At 34.2% G+C, this 12,961-nt stretch overlaps 1 protein-coding gene across 2 annotated transcripts; it reads right to left on the bottom strand.

Moving 5' to 3' along the window:
- Window positions 1-369: 369 nt before the first annotated feature.
- LOC126709152 (deoxyribodipyrimidine photo-lyase) lies at window positions 370-4,758 on the bottom strand. 2 transcript variants are annotated; one of them, XM_050409263.1, is made up of 9 exons: window positions 4,269-4,758; window positions 3,135-3,475; window positions 2,819-3,059; window positions 2,455-2,612; window positions 2,331-2,364; window positions 2,062-2,120; window positions 1,394-1,475; window positions 1,227-1,298; window positions 370-858 (listed from the first exon to the last, which is right to left on the bottom strand). In XM_050409263.1, the coding sequence occupies exons 1-9, from the start codon at window positions 4,596-4,598 to the stop codon at window positions 682-684; spliced, it is 1,494 nt and encodes a 497-aa protein (XP_050265220.1). In that variant the 5' UTR covers window positions 4,599-4,758; the 3' UTR covers window positions 370-681. The 2 variants fall into 2 exon arrangements, with proteins under 2 accessions (XP_050265220.1, XP_050265219.1); XM_050409262.1 differs by having other exon boundaries at window positions 2,331-2,367; window positions 4,269-4,757.
- Window positions 4,759-12,961: the final 8,203 nt, after the last annotated feature.

Below are 12,961 nucleotides of genomic sequence, written 5' to 3'. Positions count from 1 at the left end.
TCAGCACGTTTTGCAGGAATAACCAAAGTAATTATTGAAGTAGATTCCAAGTTTTTTGTTTTGATTTCCTGCCAGGAAGATCACATGGTTCCCCATGGGAAATATTTCCCATTCTTGACGCTGTAAAGCTAGAAGAAAAGGCCAATTCAGCTGCTCATTGCTTAGGGAGATGAGCTATAATAACTGATTCTTTTAGTTGTTTTTGTGTGCAGAGGCTTCCTGCTGAGGTCGTTTCAGTATGTAAGACGGATGATGGTTTTTGTAACTCTATTTCTTCTTTATTTATGAACATACATAAAAGTAAAAATAAAAACACACACACACACAGACCAAAAAACTCAAGCTACAATGTTAAGTGTAAAGCGCAGATTGCAGCAAACAAACGAGTTGCATTTCACTATTTCCAAATTCATACATAACGTTTCTAATTATGTCAAAAAGGATAAATTGGAGGGGGAGGGGGAAGTACATGGAATTGTGGAACAATTTTTTTATTTTTTATTTTTCACTAAAAGAGATCTAATGCCTCCCCCTAAAAATAGAGGTTCAATGAATAGATCTGCAATTCTGCCTACAATCTAAATGGTGCTTCTAGATCATTACTCTTTTCTTCTGGCTACCAACAGACACCTTTAACATACTCTTCAAAAATTACTCTTCATATTCAATTTAGGACCCAAGTTATGAACTGCGAAGTTCCTTTGCCTTCTGACTGAGCAGGCTTTCTGATTTTCTTTTCTTAACCTCACCCACTAGCCTTTTAACATAAGAAATGTATCCATCAACATCAAATTTCCTTTTGCAGCCCGCATAATTCATGTAACGTATTTTCCCAAAAATTGGTCGCTCCCGCCAGCCCTGAAATGCCAGCAAGAAGGATGTAAATACTAGGTTAAGGACTAAGAAAGAATTCATTGCCCAGTAAAATATCCAATCTCATTTCAATGGCCTGTCTCTTGTCCATTTATAGAAAGGTAAGACTGCCTCCAATGCCTACCATTTACAGTTCATTCAGATTTCTATGTAAAGATGCATGCCTTCATTTTCCTAAATAACAAGACTAATTGGGTGACTCTACCAACCCTCTGATTTTTCAATATAACAGCAGGCCCCTCTGCACTTTGCTGTAGAACAATTGAACTAAAATATCGTAACAAAGAGTTATTGCTGTCAATAGATATTATTTTTAAAACCTTCCAAGATAAAAGAAAATGATCAGTCCATACCTGGTCATGAATGCCACATATTGACCACATGCAACCAACGTATCCACTTGGGTCCCTCCCATCTATTTCATACTGCATGCAAAGTTTTTGTTTAAATAACACTTGGTAGTTGATAAGGCATCAGTAACAACCTCCATTAAAGCACAATAAATCTGAAGTGAATTAACCTTGTCATTCAGATATATTGATATTTCAAGTGCTTCTTCCGGTCCTCTTGTCCACTCAAGAATCTTTTTGGCCCAATACATCCTGCACAAGGTTTTGCAAACGCAATGACAGGTCAAAAAGATTGTGATTCTTAACAAAAATTCAGAAGTAGTAGTAGAATTAACAGTGCATCTAATGAAATTGCATACTACTGTATATTCAAGAAAAATAATGCATCAATCTCCAAAAGGAAGCAAATTTCGCCCCACATATTTATATGTACAGCATTTTCATAACAGAAATATTACTGGCAATATGGCACTAGTGGCGAGGGAATCAAAATAAAGATAGGAACAAAATGGTAAGCCACCCCAATTAACACACAGATCATGATGCGAGCAAACAAAGGAAGTAAACCGTGACACCAAACTTCAAAACATCACAACACTGTTATAATCTGAAGAAATAACCAAATCAGTTCATGAAGACCATTTATAGTTAATATCACACGCTATCCCTAAGTATCAAGAAGTACGAAGAATATAAAAATTGATAATGGAAGGGTACTTCTGGCCTGCTTTCCAGAAGAGAAAATACTTTCACATTAACAAAGGCCATTTAAGTTGCAAGCAACATAAATCTCCATAATGACAAAAGAAAGGAAAAAGTCCTTCAGGAAGTCACTTGCCGCATAAAACCATGCATCTTGCCATAGTAAACCATCTCCAACTGAGAAGCATTCCAGAGCTGGAAATCACAAGCCATAAAGATAGTCAAAACAATGACAGCATATAACACCAACTAGATGTATAAATAAGACTGAAAATGCTAGAGGCATTTGTAAAACCAAAGGAAGACCTCATCAATATAAAGGTCAAAACATAAACTATGAAACATCAGATACTTCCAACATCTCATCAACATTATTACAAAATAATCTTTAAAATTTCAGCTTACAGGATCAGCTGTTTTTGCCTTTTCCAATTGCTCCCTGCTGCAAATTCCATAATCAATTAAAAGTTAGAGAACCTTACACAAGGAATGAACACAATCCAATCAAAGTAGAGCAAATTTGACTCACGTGTAAATATGTTCTCGCTCATCAGAAGCATGGTCCATCAAGGTCTTACGTGCCCATTCCCATGCTCCTTGCAGTGAATCATAATGATGCTGATAGAAGCAGAAGTTATCGGCAAGTTCTCTGCGCACAATCAACTCCTCCAAGAATGTATCAACTGCCTTCAGAATAACAGGTAGAAGATAGATCAAGCTATCATTGATGCCATTAAACACTGAACAAAAATAAATAAATAAGAAAATTCAAATGTAACAGCAAACTACAATTAATTGTGGATGCCAAGAACAAGTTCAAAAATAAGAATTTTTAAAAAGTATTCTTATTTTTCCTAATCCTGATTCCATAAAAATATAAAAGATAAACTAACCTGAGGAAAAAGTTTCCTGACCCTACGAGCCTCCAAAGCACACCGTTGCGAAGATATTTGCCCAAAGTGCAAGTATGGAGAGAGACCAGAAAGCCCTCTAGGTTTTAATGGGTTATTCCTATCTGCTGAATAACCTTTCAACCTTTTCGTCAAGAACCCATTTTTACTCCCCATCAACACTTCCATTGCTGCCTTCTCCCCTGGTTCACACCACTCAATTTCAGGAACTTCTGCTCCTTTCCTAATTTTACAAGATTATTTTATCAACACTACAATCCAAAAAATCTCTCAACTCAACCAAAATAGAGCATCTAACCTCAAAACATCGGCAATGAGGTCATCCCAATCAATCAACCGACTTGTGGCAGCCCATTTTCTACTTGGAGGTTGCAATGTAGGAAAATCAATGAGGCACTCAGGAAGCATTTTGTTTATCTTTCCCCTTATGGTTCTAGCGCTATACTCCAACTTCTCCGATGCCACCCATGTAGGTACTACATTGTGGGCATCAACCTCATGTATGGTCACCAAATCACTCACTCTCTTGCAAATTTCCTCTTTACATCTTTGAACTTTGCGTAAAGGTGAGAAGTCTGTAACTAAAAGCGAAGCCCCGCATTCTCTCAAAAAATCCGGTATAGTCTCTTCTGCTTCTCCCTAAATACATCAACCCACAACAAAATTTGAGCTTCCCAATATATTGCTTCATTTAGTTTCTAAGATAATGCATGGGAAAAAAAACTAAGTTTCAAAATCATAAGTCTAGGAAGCACAAACACAGACACGGACACAAGTACAGGATAGTGACATGAGCAATTTTTGAAAAATTATAACATGAAACAGCCAGTAAACACTGGTATGACATAGATACGACATAGACACAGGTATAGGTATGGCATAAGTTCAATTTTTATGACCCACAAGTACAAATTTTTTACTCAATTGAACACAACTATTGGTGATAGCAAGCAAGTTACGCATAATTCTAAAAAATGTCAGTGCTATTAAACTATAAACCACCAATGCTAAAAAAATATAGTAGCTAAAATAGCTTTCCCTTTAAATAATTTATAACAAATTTAAATGCAATTTGCTACATCATTTCCTAACAAATTAAGCTTTTCTATCAAGTGGTAGTATATCATAGTATCAAATCAATTAGTCTAAAGTTTGAACACATAAGAGAAGTGATAGAACAATGGTTAAATAATTAAATTCAACATTTTCTAACTAATTAAACTTAACTTTTGCAACAAGTTGTAGTTTATCATCATATGCCCAAAATATATTCAGATTAATTTCAATATTGCCACTAACGCATTAGCGCACGTGTTGAAACACTTTTCTAACTCATCATTTAAGCTTTCCTTTCTCTCCTAACTTTCTTGGGATCCAAACAAAGCGTAAATTTTAAATAAAAAGAAGAAAACGTGAACACGTGTGAGCTCGCCTGAAACAAAAAGAAAGGGATTTGAAGACTCTCTTGGAGATCGAGCTGCAACTGCTTCAAACCCCGCAACATAAACCCTAGTTGCCGAGCTTTCGCGCCAAGAAACTGGTCGAAGAGATTGAACGCCACGGCCACGGGTACACCGGCCCTGTTGGCCTCATCAACGGCGTGGATCAAAGCCCAGTTGTCTCTGATCCGTTGATCCCTCAACATCCAGTACACAACGGGACCATCCCCCGACGGTCCAGATCGTTCCTTCAAAACCCTCATTCGTCCCGGTGGTTGTACGGACGACGATAACTTGTTCGTCGGAGAAGAAACGGAAGCCATTGACGACGAAGAAGGAATAGCGGCGAAGAGGACGGGTTTGCTAACGTGCGCCGGGAGTGTAGGGAAGTGCAGGTGTACGCGGTGGTGGAGGATAATGTGAGCCAGGGATGCGTAGGTTAAGAGACTCTGAGAGTGGGAATTGGGAGGGACTCGGAAGAAGCGAGGGAAGGAACAGTTTTAACAGTTGAAAGTTGTGGTTTTGAAAGAGTACACGTGGCGGATTCTTAACTGAGACACGTTGCCTCTAGTCGTTAGGTTAGTTTTTCTTGGTGGGCTGTGATTTGTTGGGAATCTGGCCCAATATCTAATTAATGGGCCTAAACTTTCTTAAAGAGCCCACGTAGGTGCAATGGGGCTAGAATCGCACTATTGTTGTCATTCCATTGTTGTAGGGATTGGCCATTTGAGACTGTTGGAGATATGCACAATTCATTCGTGCTTTTATCATGTATACTTAGATCAGAATTCATTTTTTTAGTTATAGAGACTAATTTTGACAATATTGAATTTCAATTGCCAGGGATATTTTCATTTGAAATGATTTATTTCATTGTTCAAATTAAATATTATAAATTTAAAAGTATATTCAGTGCTACGTCATTTAAAATTTTAAATGATGTGACACTCTGTACACTATCAATTATAAGAAATGTTAATATTCTCTCTCTCATAGATTAGTTGCTCTTGCCATCAATCTCAATTCTATACAGTGACACACTGACACTCATCAACTTGTTCTTGGCTTATTGGCCCTAATATTGGATCGTCGGGACTGATCATTGTCCAGCACGACAGTTCCTTTTCTTGCCCATTTCTCATTCTTAGTTTTTCTTTTCCTTTTATTTCGTTTTGGTCTTGATCTTCGTTTTTTCTTTTCTTTTTAAGTTGCTAAGTGTCTTCTAGTCTTAATTTTACATTTATTTATTTTTTCTTTTTTACTTATAGATTTATTTACTAAATGTTACATTGTGATTAAGTGTATACTTATTTTGCCTTTTAAATGTTGTTGGGGGAGTCTTTTATGTGAGGATGATTTAGGGAGCAAACTCGGAACTCAACGTTGGGCCAAAGAAAAAGCCTAACGGCTATTGACGTGCATGCATACTTCATATCAGCCTAAGGCCCAATCATGATTGAGTGACTCTTGGCAAAGCCCTCAGTCCTTTTTTTTTTAAAGACTAGAAAACGTCTCCTGCAATGCTGAATCACCACACAAAAATTCAATTACATGCTCAACGGTAGTCCAGTGGTTAAACACAAAAATGGTCCAGCAATATACGAATTAGACAAGTTCTGATCATGTCTTCCTTCTTTTTTTGGGTTTAATACACAGTCATGTCATTTCATATTCCAATAGTAAATCCATACAAGAGACAAACTCAATAATAAAAAAATATATCATATCCATCTATATGAAAATATTAATGCATATATATATATATATATATATTGGTCTTAGCTAAAGATAGTGTAGGGGGGCAAGGGCCCAAGATTGTATATTGGGCCTTGGACTTTATTTGAGGGCACAAATGGGTCTGAGGAGAAGCAAATAATTATGAGATATTCCCGGACCAGATCCCATTAGCACAAAACAAATGAAAGGTCATCTGAGGAGTACATTCTCTTCGGACTTAATGGATAGAGTTCAAAATATATAATCCAACAATTAAAGTAACCGTCCAGGAAGCTTCAATGACGTAGATGTACTTCGCGGACACATGAGAAGGGAGAAAACCTGAAAATATTTAAGAGAAGACTGTTATTACCATATTAAATGCACTGCAGTTACTTTTATGGCTGCATTTATGTGGAGAAGACCTCTCAACAGTGTTACCTTGGCTACCGCAACTCACAGAGAGTTAGAGAGGGTGTCTGATGGGACAAGTACTCAAGTAGGACTTCGGATGATCAACAAGTGGAGGGTGAAGATTATTCAAAGGAGGATATATAAGGTGAAGGACCTTTTCATGGAAGGGGGGATTGGAGAAGAGAGAGAAAAGATAGAAAAGCAATCTAAACCATTTTGATATTCTAGAGTGATCATTATGTCCAGATTTAACCTCCTCGGATTGAAAGTTTATCGATATCAACATCCTTGGTTTGTGTTTGAACGCCATCCAATTCAATATTAGTCGTTGTCCAATTCATTATGACCTAGTTCCTTGACCCATTTATCTACAAATTCATTGTATTGGGCTTATTAGACCAAGACTTCATACATTTTGGGCTTGGGCCTCAAATTGTGACCCTACAGATAGTAACTTCATTTCCCTCAAGCTATTTGGTCTTTTTTCCTATTTGTTAAGGTGTGCAAACTATTAGACAAAATGCATTGTTTAGCATTTAAGTCTTGGTTAGGTCTTTGAGTTTAGAGAATTGGAAGTCTCATCATCTTAAGTTATGTCAAGGGTGAGGAATGGATATTTGACGTTTGCTTGTTGCACATGGATTAATGCTAGAGGCCCAGGAGGTAGGAGAAGACATCCCAAGCTCTATACTTCCCATTTGACCAAGAGTTGCTAGATCTCAATTGGACAACTCTTCATGCTCTCGAAGCCACGACTCCCAATGTTTCCCCTCTTGTTATTCATGTGCTTTGTTCATGAATCACTGCATGACTACTACTGTGAAGGTTTATGAATCAATGAATGACTAATATTGCGAAGGGTTTCAGTATTAGAGTCTTGGTTATGACTCCCTTGAGCATTGACCGAAATTTTAAGGAAAAGGGGGAGTTCCTTCTTCCCATGCTTGACAAAGCCAACAAACATCATAGGTCTTGTCTTTGTTAGTAGCACGAGATGATGGGAGAAGGGATTTAAAGTTTTAAACTCACCTTGTTATGTGTCAAGTCTCCTATCTATCTTGGTTAAGTCTATTATTTTAATACCTGATTGGACTAACTATTGTCTGGTTCACCTTAAACAATTGAGAAACCGTAGTCTTTCTATGGGCTTTACATGTCTTCATTATTTGCTAAGTATAGTGAACAGAATTGCTGGTATTTTATTTTACCCATGTCGTGTGGTCTAGTGTGGAGAGAGAGAGAGAGAAAGAATGGGTTTGTGGGCCTAGCTTGACTGGAATGAGAGATTTCAGGCTTTTGACTTGGTGATGTCATGGTGGGTCTTTCAGCCCATTTTCTAGGGAGTAAAGTGAAGTTCATGCGATGTAGGGCCCAAATTCCTTTAAGTAAGAGAAATCTTGGGTAAGGCTCACTCAACCAGTGTCCGTGTGGTGTAAGAAAAATAATTTTGGGAGCTCATATATATATATATATATATTTGCTGACTGGACAAGTGTAATCTAGCTAGCAGTGAAGTTAGGACACGTGGTGTGTGCAAAAAATTGTACCTCAACTACTGTTTATTGTTTTGTTTGCTGAATTATATATTGTGAATAGTATTAAAGTTAAACACTTAAAATGTGTTAGTAATAGTTTATTATGTAATTAATTACAATTTATTATTATTATTATTATTATTATTATTATTACTAATTATAGTCATTTAGTTATTATAGAAAAAGAGTACGTAGTTAAACACTATTTGATTTTTTTTTGAGATAACACTATTTGATGTTTTATCGTAGGTAAACAATATAAATCTTGAATTGTAGCCTAAACATTATTTGACGATTATTAATGTATTTATTTTTTGTTCTTTTTAATTAATTTTAGATAGTACTTTTTCAAATATTTTGATGGCCATTACTTGTTTCTAAAACCTAAAATAAAGATAAAATTTGTTACTCATCTTAATTTTTGAAGAAATACCATGTGTCGTCGTATCATTTCCCTATCCATCCATATTCATGGGTGGATTTTGACGGCATATTGTACTTTCTCTCGTTGCTGATGTGCCTGTAAGAAATACATGTCCTAAGTACGAGGCAACTGATAATCACTTGCAGTGACGCATGCTTAGTACAAAAGCAAGACATGCATTTAAAAAATCCTACATTATTACTGCTTCTTCTGTGTCTTTTATGTGAGATACAGAGAACTAGACTCCTCCTCCTCTGTGTCGACTACAATAATTCAGGTCAGTTATTTTGCCTCGTTGTGCACACTTACGGTCGAATTAACGTGGAACATGTGAAACTCAAGTTCAGCTAATGAATGGGTTGGCCCGGGCTTGAAAAATCTAACAATGATTCACCTGGAATATTCTCAATACCCAATACTTTTGCCATTCACGAGGAGTTTTATGCCTATATACTTGAGGATTGAGGTTTAACTTCAGTCATTTTCATGACCAACCATCTCATATATATGATCGATCCTTACCAACCAAGTCATGGCCTTAGATCAAGTTTGGATTTTGAGGTTCTACGGTTGTGAAATATATTTTACTCCTTAATATAACCTACTTCTTATGAATGTTCTGCTTGAAATTTGATACACCTGAGACCATAAATTATTTTCATTGTTTTCTTTTTTAAGGGGGTTAGAGAGAGTTTACCCTTTTTGATATACACATCTTCTCCTTAAATTTGAAGTCAATGAATTAATTCATCAGAAAAACATAATGCAACACAAATCTGATGCATATACCAGAATCTTCTGCCTTTCCTTTTTGTGGCCAAACAAGTGAACAACCACTACTATAATGTTCATGACTCTTTGTATTTTTGTTTTTGTAAGGATGTGCATGTATCTGTACTTAGAAATAGAACAGGATGATAAGCCCGTATTCAGTGCCCCAATCCACGGTTATACTTTACAATTCACTATAATCGTACTCATTGATCAATATTGGAGATTCTTTATATGATTTGTTACCTACAGTTCATTAGTCCTACTATCTTTTTTGCTTCGAGAAATAATTGTTGCAGTGCCTAGTGGCTAGCTACTAAATGACATGCAAAGAATTTCACTCATTTTTATTTAAAAGAAGAAACAAAGATTCCGTAGTAACACCACATTACCCATTATTTTGCTAAATTCATGTCTAATATAATAAGAAACAGAAGTCATCTTCTTCATCATGATCCGTAATGATAATAATTACGCACACCATTCTCAACTTTCTGGTTTAGCTAGGTAAATAGTAATAATGGTAGTAGTCCTAGTTTTAAATAGAATATCAGTCTTTTGGATTTTTTTAAGGTATGCGTATTGCTTGCACCTTAATCTTCTTCAATATATATAATTCCCTCTGGATTCAGCTTTTATTTCTTTAATTCGCAAGTGCTTATAACTCATAACTTGCCATTTTCATATAATTAATAAATGCAAATGCCACTAGTGAGTATGAAAATAAATCTATATATTATGATAAAACTATGTGTATCTACGAGGAATCTTACATTTTGGCCTAACAATAATTATATACTACTTTCTGATAATTATATGATAATCTTATATTATTTCTCCGTATCTTGTCACGTGTAATACACTACCACATGCATGTTTCTTCTAAATGGAGCGATATGGAAAATTAAATAGCATCTAATTAATTATATCATGTGAATGCCTTCAAAATGGTTAACTAATAATCCCACCAACTTCTTTCGTGCTAAGCAATCAAATAAACTAGGAAAAATACATACCCACCAAATCTCATTTTGAGATTCTATCTATACTAACATACAAAAAGTATTTACTACTTTACAATAACTAGGCACCCCCACTTACTAAAAGGACCATTTTCACCTTCCAAAAAAAATTGCATTCTTGAGAGAGAAAGGCCTCCTTTGTCATTTGACACTTTGATGAACTCAATCAATTAAGCACTTAAATATTAATTAAGCACCTGTACAAATAATGATGGTAGATATATATATATATATATATATATATATATATTTAATACAATACTCAAAAGAATGCACAATCAAATCAAAGCACATTTGACTGCTTAAAAAGTTAAAAGAAAAATATGGGTGTTAGGTCAAATTAAGTATTTTAAATCGGTTATTTAATTTGCCCCCACAGACCAATTAAAAGCAAACACACATTTTTTAAATAAACCATATTAGAGGTACAATGAATTCTATAGTCTTGCACTGTACTCACAGTGACTGTTTATTTATTATTGCATTATTATTATTTTTTTCCAAAATTATGGACCACCATGGACCGTTATTTGTGAACGAATAAACTAGCTACCTCTTAAGAAATACAATAGTTCATTCTAAAAAAAACAATACAATAGTGTAATATCCCTTTATTTATTTAATCTAAATATTGCGTTGTACAATATGCAATTATAGCCAGCAAGAACGTGATTAAATAAAGTTAATTACTATAATAATAACTGAATAGATGAAATAAGTGGAAAAAAATGGTAGCAATGATTTCGTTCGTTGTTTGTGAAAGCTATGTTTGAACCGAACCTTAATTAATTAAAAGAAAAACACAGAGATAGAGAGAGAGAGAGCTTTGGTTTCATGCACATGAAAAATGAGAGAGAGAGAGAGATTAAAAGGGTAATTACAACCACTCTAGCTCACAGAGTCCCACAACCACATTGTGCTATGAGTATTGCCGCGTGAGATCCCAGCAGTTCCCGAGTATGATGCCCACACGTGCCAATGTTGCAGACGCACGTGGGCAATCTCTCCAAGTCTTCTGCACGGTGCAAAGACTACTTCAAATTAATCTCTTCATTACTTCTACGTGCAATGTTCTCATTATAGTAGTAGAGATTTGTTATAATTGCATATATATTAGGGTTTTTGTATTAGGATAGTTTAGGTGGAGTATTTGTCACATTAAACACCATGATGATAAGTCTCTTTAAGTTTAACACAGTCTACAGTCTACATTCATTGTGTTGAGACAACCATTATAAATATATTAAATTATATTTAGTCCCTGTAATTATTATAGGACACAACATATGTACAAATTAACAATATCTATTCATATTGAGGAATTTTGGAAGGAAACATAACCCTAGAATCAGTAAAAAAAATGTGAATTCCAAATAACTCAATTTTTTAAAGGGCTTTTGTTTTCTTACACACAAAAAAAAAAAAAAATGATGTTGATGTATTGATCGAATGGTAAAAAATTATTATTATAGCACGAACATTATATTTCAAATTTTACCACATTTAAAAAAAAAAAAGTATAAAATTTAATTGATTATGCTTTTAGAATCCAGATATGTAGAGCATTCATTTAGTAGGTTCAATATTCATATTTTCATTTCAACTATAATTGTTTATGATATGAAAAACATAAACGAATTTTCAGGACTTGTAAAATATCAATTTGTTTTATTAAAGAAATTAATCAAGAACAATTGAGTTCTTTTCTTTTTTAAATGACAAGAGTGGAAATTGGAGATAATCAAAATTTTCTTAAATATAACAAGTGTGTGTGTGGTTTTTTTTTTTTTTTTTTTTTTGTAATGACAAAGTGTATATATAGTAGATTGTGTGCTCAGGCACGCACACATTGATAAATAAATTAAGATGTCTATCTATTTTTTTTTTCCTAAATGCAAAAACACTCTTTGGGGTTTCAATTCATCCTTAAAACTCCTTGACATTTTCATATTTACCAAATTAATTATTGGAACTAATTTTCATTAGTTTTTAAGGACAAAAACAAAAAAAAAACAAAAAAAATTATACAACTATCACATGACTAGTAGCGTGAATCAATTAATGAATGTTCCTCCTAATGTGGTCACGTAATTTTTAATATATTAGAATTATAACCGAAATTAGTCTTAGGGATCAATTTGGTGGATATAAAAACCTCAAGGAGTTTTAAGAAAGAATTGAAACTCAATGTGTAACTAATCCAAGTCCTAGAGGGTGTCTTTGCACTTAAATTTTTTATTTAATTTTTTGTTGGTTAAGGTGTCTTTTACTTCTTAATTCTTGTTTCGTTTTGTTGCATAACGGATGCTCCATTGAATTATTTAATTATTTATATTTCATTATATAATTTTTTTTCATAAATTGATGAAAAAAGAAGAAGTGTAATAATGTAGCTAAAGCGTCAATGAGCTTCAACTCAATTGATAGTTCTTCCTCTCCCAATCCCAAATGTAAATCCTCAATCTATGAATGTGTGTATCTTATCAATAAAAAATATTCTTAAAAAGATGTCATAATGGTATGCATGTTTTGGCCTATACAGCAAGATGTATGCATAATACAATAACAAACTAATGAAGAAAGTTCAAAATTTACTATGTATTTGAGATCTTTCAGTTCGTTAAAGTTAAGCTATGAGGAAAATCTATAACTTCAGACGTTAGCAAGGGGTAATTATTGAAAACACAAAATAACCTTATGTTTAGAAATTCAAAAAATTGAAATTGATTAAAAAAATATGAATTTGTATTTATGAATGATTAAGTATAATTCTCTTTATCCGATTCTTTAAAAAAAATAATAAT

The sequence above is a fragment of the Quercus robur genome, chromosome 12 (assembly GCF_932294415.1).
Source record: "Quercus robur chromosome 12, dhQueRobu3.1, whole genome shotgun sequence".
NCBI classification, from domain to species: domain Eukaryota; kingdom Viridiplantae; phylum Streptophyta; class Magnoliopsida; order Fagales; family Fagaceae; genus Quercus; species Quercus robur.
This window is presented reverse-complemented; position numbering and strand designations above follow the sequence as displayed.